General features: G+C 51.4%; 1 protein-coding gene and 1 long non-coding RNA gene across 3 annotated transcripts in view; one reads left to right on the forward strand and one right to left on the reverse strand.

Moving 5' to 3' along the window:
- The window catches only part of LOC143696074 (uncharacterized), a 54,022-nt gene that overhangs the window by 23,897 nt on the left and 20,131 nt on the right, over positions 1-9,994 (forward strand). The window lies entirely within an intron of this gene.
- On the reverse strand, positions 8,433-9,557 carry LOC143696072 (serine/threonine-protein kinase pim-1-like). The gene is made up of 2 exons (XM_077191286.1): positions 8,829-9,557; positions 8,433-8,603 (listed from the first exon to the last, which is right to left on the reverse strand). Exons 1-2 carry the CDS (start codon positions 9,076-9,078, stop codon positions 8,500-8,502), a joined length of 354 nt encoding a protein of 117 aa, XP_077047401.1. The 5' UTR covers positions 9,079-9,557; the 3' UTR covers positions 8,433-8,499.

Here is a 9,994-nt window from a genome sequence, read left to right on the forward strand (position 1 = left end):
AAGCCACAGCTTCCATTATGAGGACTACATATAGGACAGGCTTTGACTATTGCCCGTGCCTCCTCCATAGATATCTGAAATTCTCTATGGAGGCCTTTTGCATTTTGGTGTAACATGGAGTGTGCCTCTCTGGCTATGGTTTGCTTGGGAATCAGAGTTGCTTGTGCGATTGAGACTAATTTATCTGCTCGCATGTTACCCTCTCCCAGACCAATATCCCATTTGTGACTTCTGATATGGATAACACAAAAAGAATGCTTTCTTAGCTTGATTGCTCTCTGCAACTGCATAAACAGTTCATGTAACCTCCTGTTCTGAACCTCTTTTATAGAGGCATCCTCTATTCGCTCACACACTCCTGCAACATACAAAGAATCTGTTACAATGTTGAGAGGTCCAGAGAAATGCATCATGGCCCATACAACAGCCAATAGCTCCATCATTTGTAAAGTGTCCATCTCGGTAGATTGGAGTATATGATGATGCCATTGTCCTTCTTCTTGCCAGGTCACTGCAGCAGTTTTGGATTTTCTTCCTGCATCTGTGTAAGCAGTTATAGCATCCGATAAGGGCTTTAGTGATCTTTTTGGACACTGAATCCAACCGCACTGTCCTATCCAATTCAATGGTATATTGGGAATATCATCATTGGCAGTCACACTACCGGCTCCCAATAGAGCCTCTTGTAACTCCATACTGTTTGTCAGGTACCAGGTCAATGTATCCTTCTTCATTGGTATCTGTATCTGATCAGGTTCCTTTCCCGTAATCTGTACCGCCCGTTCACGACCCTTTTTGAGCAAATCAGCTAAAATTATAATTTTTTGAAGAAGGGTTTTATGTTGTTGAAGTGGAGGAGATATCCATTCCAAGGCCCATATCTCCCCCGTTTTTCTGTTATGCTGAGTATGTGGACCCAGTAAAAATTTTGGTCCACACCAAACTGTCAGCTGTATAGGAAGATCAAGATTGCGTCTCTGAACACTGCCTTGTGTGACACAGTCCAATATCTGCTGCAGTGTCTCAACCTGTTAAGAGGTTATATGAACAGGCTGTGCCGGATCAGTTCCCTTTAGCAAAGGTCGAAGTTCATCTAACACTTCATTAGGGATACCAACAATGTGGTGTAGCCACTGCAGGTCCCCCAGTAATTTCTGAACATCATGCAATGTATGTAATTTAATGTTTAATTGCAATTTCTGAGGGGTAACAATTTGATCAGTAAGTGTCCCCCCCAGATATCTCCAAGGTGCAGATAATTGAATTTTCTCAGAAGCTACAGTCAGTCCATAAAACTTCAAAGCATCATATATTGCTTGAATTTGTTGACCTGTAAAAGGTTGTGGCTGCGCAAATAAAATATCATCCATATAGTGATAGATGATTGTTTCAGGCCAGGCTTGCCGTAAGGGTTGTAAAGCATTGTCAACATACAGTTGGCACAAGGTGGCGCTGTTGCGCACGCCCTGGGGAAGAGAAGCCCATTCAAATCTTTTGTCCGGCTCTCTCCTGTTTAGGGCCGGCAGAGTGAATGCAAATCTCCGAGTGTCTCGAGGGTGTAAAGCAATAGTAAAAAAGCAGTCCTTCAGATCAATAATCAAAAGTGGCCAGTCCCTTGGCAATATAGCTGGATTAGGTAATCCTGGTTGTAAGGCTCCTATAGGCTCCATTTGTTCATTTACAGCCCACAAATCATGTATTAAGCGATACTTCCCCAACTTCTTTTTAATAACAAAGATAGGGGTATTCCATGGGCTTGTTGACAACTGTAAATGTCCTTGTTTATATTGTTCATGTACCAGTATGTGAACTTGTTCGAGACTCTCCCTTTTTAATGGCCACTGCTTAACCCATACTGGAACGTCCGTGGTCCAGGTTAATGGGATTGGGAAAGTCCATGCAATGGCCTTTAGCCCAAAGGGTGCTCATTTGTCAGTACTACTCCCATCTGAGCCAAAATGTCTCGACCAACAAGGCACTGCACAGTAGGAGGCAAAGGTTCAACTGAGAAAACACTCCACACAGTTTTGCCATCAATAGTCACAGATAGCATGAGTGTTTTTCTTGCAAGTGTCAGGCCTCCAACTCCGGTTACTGGCACTGTGGTTGACTGCAATGGCCAATTGTGGGGCCAAAAATCCGGACTCACAATGCTGGAGTCTGCGCCAGTATCTAATAATCCTTCCAAGGATTGCCTTTCACCCCGATAATCATATATTACAGTGCACTTTGGTCGCTCATTCAGGTTCATTGTTAAAAGAGTAAGTCCTCCAGTGGAACCAAACCCATGCTCTCCTCTCGACTGTGCTTGACAAGGGGGTAAAGTTTTAGCCAACTGTTCCAAAGGAATCAATTGAGCTATTCTTTGTCCTTTTTCGATTTGCATAGGTGGAAAAAGTGTATGCACTATAACACAAATCTCCCCTGTATAATCAGCGTCTATTACTCCAGATAAAACAAATAATCCCATCATGGTAGCCGAGGAACGACCTAAAAGCAAAGCTCCCATAGGTAATCCATCAATAATGAGTGGTCCTTTTATTCCAGTTGGAACCTTTTCTGGGTGGGTGGTCATCAAGGTTATTGTTGCTGCAGCTGCCACATCCAATCTGAGGCTCCCGGTGGTGGCTGGTTGATGGGAAGTTGAGCTGAGGTGTTGACAGCAGCTACTTGTGTCTGGGCATGGCTGCTGGTGGACACGCTGGCTTTCCCGTTTCCCGAGCGGCGTCTGCAGGCTCCGGTGTTGTGGGTATCCAAGCGACAGTTTTGGCACCAAACACTGATTGCGGGACAAGCCCCGTCGCGTGTGCCCTATACCTCCACACTGGTAGCATTTGAATCAGCCAGTAGATGGAGCTCGTGGAGTATTTATTGCTGCTGCCTGCAGCGGGGCGAGGGCGGCTAACATCTGGCTTTGTGATGATTCTGCCTTTTTTTTTAACCCTGCTCCTAACTCCTTAATAGCATCTACTAACATTGCTTGAGAGCCCACGGGAACATTTGCCAATCGTTCTAAAGCTTCCTCTATAGACCAATTATCTCCCAGGGTATTTAACACATTCTTAGTAGCCTGATTGCTGTTCTGGAGAGCACATTCCTTTAGCAAGGTCCCTTTCATTAACTCAGGGACTCCTGCCCGTTCAATAGCGTTGGCCACCTTATCTATAAAAGCTCCAAATGACTCATCTCTACCTTGCTTTATTCCCATGTAAGAAGGAATTCCCCCCGGCTCTTTTATCCTATCTATAGCCAACCGTACCAGACGCATAGCCTCCTGACACTTATGAGGACCAATTAGTGCTTTTGCTTCCATCCGAAGAAAAGGCCCGAGCCCCATTAATTTCTCCAGGGTTACCCCATGTAACGGGTCGCCTGGTTGCCGTATTATTGCCACACATTCCTGACAGAGTGTCTGCCAGTGGGCATTGAACAAAAGCTGCTGATGCTGAGTGAAGATAAGCTTCACTAATCCTCTGCAATCAGCCGGCAGCAGAACCTGAGTGCCCCAGATATAATCCAGCATTTGTTTTGTGGGCTCACCAGTTACCCCAAATTGACTAACTGTGGACCGTAACTGTGACAACAATTTCCAATCCAAAGCAGTTATTGTAGCCTGAAACCCTCCCCCCGCCAGGGGAGAATAAATCACTGGACAGGCAACATCCATGGCAGCTTTTATAGCCTCCTCATCCCCCATATCCATGATATCTTTTGCTACCGCCGCCCATGCCTTCCTTTGCTGCTGTGCAATGGCCCCCGCTAGGTCATTTTCTGACCCAGGGATGGGCGCATTACTAGGAGGAGGAGGTGTAGGGTTTGACACAGGCACAGGCGGTGCGGACGGTGCTGTTAGAGCACACGCGGGGGGGAAGCTGCTGCCTGAAGCAGGAGCTGATGCTGGCGGGGAGCTGCTGCTTAAAGCAGAAGCCGATGCTGGTGGCAGATTGACTGTGGACGTAACGGGGTAACGGGGAACTAAACCAGTCCCCATAACTCCTGTTCTTTTCATGCGCCACACTAGCTTGCTGAGCAGCCTTTTCCTCTGCCTGATATTTCAACAATTCCTCATGCACGACTCGCCACAACTTTCCCAACTTTTTTGCAGTTTTATCATCATCTATGACTGCCTGCCACAACTTATCCCCAAATTTGCGCCACTCTGTTAACTCACGTACTGTGTGAGGATTTTGAAAAAGTCACTGTTCATACCCATAAGCTAACAACCCAGGAAGCTCTTTCTGCAAATCTATGCCCTTAACCTGACGCTTTTGTAAAAAGCCAGTAAATAAATCATATGCTGCTTGCCTTTCTTTATCCCTGTTAAAAATAACAGCGCGCTTCTTGCAGCCCTTCAAGGTCTCGGCAGCACGTATCGGCCAGGGTCTCCGATGAGTTCACCCGAGGCACGGTACTTTCCCTTTTTCAGCGGTGCTTTCGCCGTCCTTGGCTGCGGTAGGACCCGAACTCCTTACACCGATCGACCGTGGCTACCGGCAATCACGTCGGGATCACCATTGGTAGGGTCAGCGGAAGAATTGCAGCACACAATATGCGTGATCAACAAATCTCCAAGTTTATTGATAGCTCACACATATTTATATTGGTGTTAATGAAGCTTATACATATTGCAAAGCTGAGCTCATTATTGGTTAAAACACACATGAATCAACCACACCTACTTCTATGCTCTAATGATTATTTTGTTTCTATGTTTACATTCCTGTGGCTATTCTACCTAGGCTATCTTCATTTTTCTGGCAAAAGATTTTCTCCCCTATCTTCATGTTGCAGCAAGGTCACCATGACCCTTGTCAGTGATTGGACACTGACTACTTAATCCCCAGCTTGTTTCCCTGAACTTTATCCAACGGTATCACATCAAAGTGGCCTTTCTCAGCTAGCCAATTATCCACAAAGCTCTCCACAAAGTCCCAGTGACTTGATGATATTTTTAGCCCAGAAAGCCCTGCAGCTGATGGCACACTTCACAATCAGCAGGGGACACAGCTAGGCCAAAGCCCAGAGCTCTGCCGGGAGCCTTTCTCCTCAAATACCCTTCAAACAAACCTCCATGCAAGTCAGTTGGGAAAGTTTCTTCAAATGATCCATTTCTGGCACCACAGAACTGCACAGGGTTCTGTGAAAGATTCTAAAGCAGCTGCTCTGGAGTCCAAGAGCCAGCACTAAGAGTCCTTGACACCTATTTGTAGCTAAATCAAAGTTTGGGGGAATTGAAGGAGTTTGGAAGGAGCTAGAGAGCGGACCTCTGAGTTTTTCAGATGATGCCATTGCTTTTTCTTCTCTTCTCCATAGACAGGAAGGGTGAGTTTGGCTCCCATCTGCACCGCATGGCTCACAGGGCCGCAAGACTTGTAGTTACAAGAGCTTTGAAGGATTTCTTGGTCAAGAAGACATGACCAACAAGGATATTTATGTTTTGGAGCCAATCCTTCAGTATTTTGTCCTACGGACTCATGCTCTCGGGGTCTCTCGCTGGTCAGAGTGAGCCCGAGATAAGTTCCAAAGTCTCTTTTCCCAGCCTGGTGCTCGAAGAAGAAGTCAGAGCTCTTCATTTCTGGCTCTCAAGGTTGTTTCTTGTATCTTATCTATAAAATTCTTTCTCCTGCCCCAGGGCAATGTTATCTTTTAATCCTAAAAACTACCTGTACAATATTTACAATGACTTTCCAATACCTATCACCTAGACAGTGAGCTTCTACTCTAAACCAATCTAAAAGTGCCACCATCATAGCAGAAGATGGAGGCCAAGAAGAAGAAGAAGAAGGAGAAAGGCTGGGTACACCCAGATTCCTCCATCTTGCCCCCTGAAGCCCCATTCTAGAAACCCCAACAATCTATTTTTCACCCTGGGATAAATTCACTATCATTCTACTGAAACTTTGGCAGCTTGTGATTCTTCCTACAAGGTTGGTAATTGATTTTTCCAAGGGCTAAATCAAAGGCACAGGGGTCTTGGGCTCTGTGCCAGGGTCTCTGAGCCCCCTGGGCAGGGGCTGGAGTCCTCCAGGGCAGCCAGAGGAATTTCCTGGGTTCTGACAAGTAGCCCTGTTGTAGTCCCTGCGTACAAGAGTTTCCTTGATCCCTTTGATGCCAGAGAGCACCAAGAACTTGAACCTTGCTGGAGTCCAGCCCTGCCTGCCTGTCACAGAGAAGAGGGAAAAGTTGAAGAACCTGGGCGGTGGTTGAGCCAAATTGGCATTTTCCCCATTTCTGATTTCCTCCCAGCTTTTGCAGCAGGGCAACAACCCCGTCACTGCAAACCACTTCCTTTTGCTAGGCGCACACTGACCTTGGTGGAAGCTCAGGGCTCTTGGAGGGGCTGCTGCAGTTGGCAACAGGAGCTGTTGTTGAATTTTTCACGTTGCTTAACCCCCCCTGCCAAATGCCATCAAGCGGTTGAGGAAGGACAAAAAAGATTACCCTGGAGGAAGGGAGGCCAAGAGCTTGGAAAAGGAGGAAAGAAACGCTCCGATGATGACAATGACAAAAAAACCCAATTTATTTTTGATAGCAAATGAACACCGGCCACCCTCCAGCCCTCCCAGCCTGGCAGGCCGAGCGGTGCCGTTCCCATGGCATGAGGTGCTGGCAGCCTGCGGAGAGAAACCAGAGAGCCACGGTCAGTGGCAGCAGGCTCCTGTCCCCCTGTCCCGCCAGGGCCTGTGCCCGGGCCAGGCTGCTGGCTGTGCTCAGAGCCCAAACCTCCCGACCCATTCTCTGTTTTTAGAGAAGGGCAGCGGGGCAGGCCACGTTCCACCTCCTCTGCTTAATCCCGGCACAGCAACCTCCTCAGCAGCTGCAAGAGCGGGATGCCCGTGTGCCCGCTGCCGCCTGCCCGGAGCCCTTCTGCCAGCCGAGCTGTGGAGCCGGGTGCCCACCTCTGCAGAGCTGCTGCCAGGAGAGGAGCCGATCCCAAACCAGGTCCTCGTCCTTCTGGAAGGGGCTGTCCCTGCAGACCGTGGCCCCTGGGGCAGCGCTGGCACTGGACGCGCTCCATGGACGCTGCAGGCGCTTCCCCGTCCGGTCCAGGCACCAGGTGTAATCCTCCTTAGAAAAACAAAGAACAATTGCATGAAAGTCAATTCAAAACAAGACCTGGAAGCAAGTAAAAGCACAAAGCCTGTCACCGTTTCATGGGCCTGAGGAGGGTCTGACCACTCCATGTGAGAATTAAACCTGTCGACGGGTGGGGAAAATCCGCACCTTTCCTGCCCATAAATGCACCCCTTCCTCAAGGGCCTGCAGAGCAGACCAGCTGGGGCACGGCTTCGGAACCCGTCCCCTTCTGCCGCCCCCATCCACATGGATGGATGCTTATGTCAGGCTGGCTGCCCCCGCCTCAGCCCGTGCCAGGCTGGCTGGCAGAAGCTGTCAGCAAGGCCAGGAGCCGGCTCCCCTTCCACAACATCCATCCCCTGTCCTGCCAAAAAGCAGCTTGCCAGCCGGCGGAAAAATTAATATTCCCCAGCGCCGCCAAGCGGGGAACCTCCGGCGCGTGGCCAGGCCGAGCCCTGCCGTGCCTGGGAGCACCAGCATCCCCCCGCCCCTGCGCCGGCTGGGGACTCATCTTGATTCCATCGGGGCGCAGAGCGTGTCCTCCAGGCAGGGGCCGCAGCCAAAGCCAATCGGCTCTGCCCCGCCAGCGGCCAGCTCCAGGATGGTGTTCCCAGCTCCACATCGTGCTCCAGAAGAACGCGCCAGCTGTGCCTCGGCTTGCAGGGACATCACGATGCCATTGAGCTGCAGGGGGATGTTTCCCCTGTCCCAGTCCGTGGCACCTTCACCGCACTGCCACCACTTCTCCAATGGGACGGGCAGCACGGAGCCGCTCCCTCCACAGCTCGCGGGGACCAGCAGAAGCAGCATCTCCTCGGCTGCGCTCTCTCCTCCGCACTGCGGCCGCAGGGAAACGCTCCGAGGTTTTCTTCCAGCGCCACGAGACGTGTGCCGCTGCTGCTGGCTGGGCTCCTGGATCCTCCTGTGCACAGGGAGGCATCTCTGCTGTCTCCTGGGCCAGGCAGGGCTCCTGCAGCCAAGAATGCTCAAAAAGGTCCTCCAGTGCTGGCCTGTCTGTGGGCTCCATGCATAAACACCACCTGATGAGGTGCTGGCACTCTGCAGAGAGAAACCAGAAACCGCCGCTCAGCAGGACAAGGCTCCTGTCCATGCTCTCCCACATTCCGCAGCGCCCAGGCCACACCAGGAGTGCTCAGAGCTGCAGCCAAAAGCTTCCTATCGATCCTCTCTTGCAGAGGACACCAGCACAGAGGCACAGGTGCCACCTCCTCCAGCTAAGCCCAGGAGATCCACCTCCTCACCAGCTGCAAGAGCAGGACGCTTATGTGCCAGCCGCCCCTCCCAACCCCGTTCTTCCCCTCGTGCCTGCCTTGAAGGCGCATCCCCACCTTGAGACACCCGGGGCAGGAAGAAGAGCTGGCCCCGGACGATGTCCTTGTTGCTGTGGAAAGGAAGGTGCCCTCAGAGCAGCTCATAGAGCAGGATGCCCAGGGACCAGATGGTGGCTGGCTGGCCATGGTAGCAGCCAGAGAGGATCCACTCCGGTGGGCTGTACTCCGGCGTTCCTATGGGACACGGGTGCAGCTCATCAGGCCCATGCTGCTCCCTCCCTCCCAGCCAGCTCCCGTTCCACAACAGCCAGCCCCTGCCCTGCCACAAAGCAACTTGGCTGCAGCTGGCTGAAGATGGATTCCCCCTCCTTCCTTGCCTCCTTCCTTCCCCCCCTCTTCCCCCTCTGCCAGCCAAGGGGGGAACTCCACTGCCCAGCTGGGCCCTGGCTTTGGGCTCACCTGACATCCGGGTGTAGAACGTGTCCTGGAGGATCGTGCCACAGCCGAAGTCGATGAGTTTCGCCTCGCCCATGGCCAGGTTGACGAGGACGTTCTCGGCCTTGATGTGGGGGTGCAGGACGCCGCGGCTGCTGCAGTGCCCCATGGCCTCCAGCACCTGGCGGAACAGCCCCTGCCCCACGGGCTCCGTCAGGAACCGCCGCTCGTGCAGGAAGTACCAGAGGTGCTGACAGCGCTGCGGACGCTCCATGAGCAGCGTGAAGCCCTCGGGCACCTCGAACCAGTCCAGGAGCCGCACGACGCCAGGGAAGCCAGGCCGCAACACCTTCCACAGCAGCGCCAGCTCCAGGGGCACAAGGGCGCCCTTGCGGTGCGGGGGGACCGCGATGCCGTCAGGAACGAAAGAGAGAAACAAACAAATCACACCCCAAAGTCATTCCTATTAGAGAAGTAACCAAAGAAAACAATGTAGCAATAACGAAGAGTGTTGGCTTCTGGCTTCTTTCTTCTTTGCATGAGACCAAGCATTTCATGGGGAACAGTTGCCTCTTCTGACAATTTTGCCAGAGTGGACAGGAGCAGAGCATTTACTTTTCAAATAGAAAAGGAAAATCATGTCAGTAATGTCATCTCTTTTCATCCTCTGTTGACACAGTTGCAGGCTGCCAAAAGACATGGTCTGCAGTGTGGAACTTGGGGCCAAGTTTCTTTTTCTGCCAGAGGATGAGGAGGGGAAGTATCTCAGAATCATGGAGTCGTGGCATGGTTTGGCTTGGAAGGGATCTGGAAAATCCCATGGCTGCAACCCCCCTGCTGTGGCTGGGGACCCCTTGCACTGGACCGGCTTGTCTAGAGCTCCATGCAGCCTGGCCTTGAACACTGTCAGGGACGGGACATGCCCACCTTCTCTGGGCAACCTGTTCCAGGAGAGTCTTTTTTCTGAATCCCTTACCTAAACCTAATCTCTCTCCATTTGGATCCATGCTCCCTTGTCCTGTCCTTGCCTGCCCTCGTACAAAGTCCCTGTCCAGCTTTCTTGTGTGTTGCCCTCAGGTACTGGAAGGCCACAGCTGGATCAAGGCTGGGTCTCTTTCCCATGCTGAAGAAGCCGAGCTGTGTCAGCCTTTCCTTGCAGGAGAGGAGCTGCAGCCCCGGCACCATCTGGG

This window comes from Agelaius phoeniceus, chromosome 28 (genome assembly GCF_051311805.1).
Source record: "Agelaius phoeniceus isolate bAgePho1 chromosome 28, bAgePho1.hap1, whole genome shotgun sequence".
NCBI lineage: Eukaryota > Metazoa > Chordata > Aves > Passeriformes > Icteridae > Agelaius > Agelaius phoeniceus.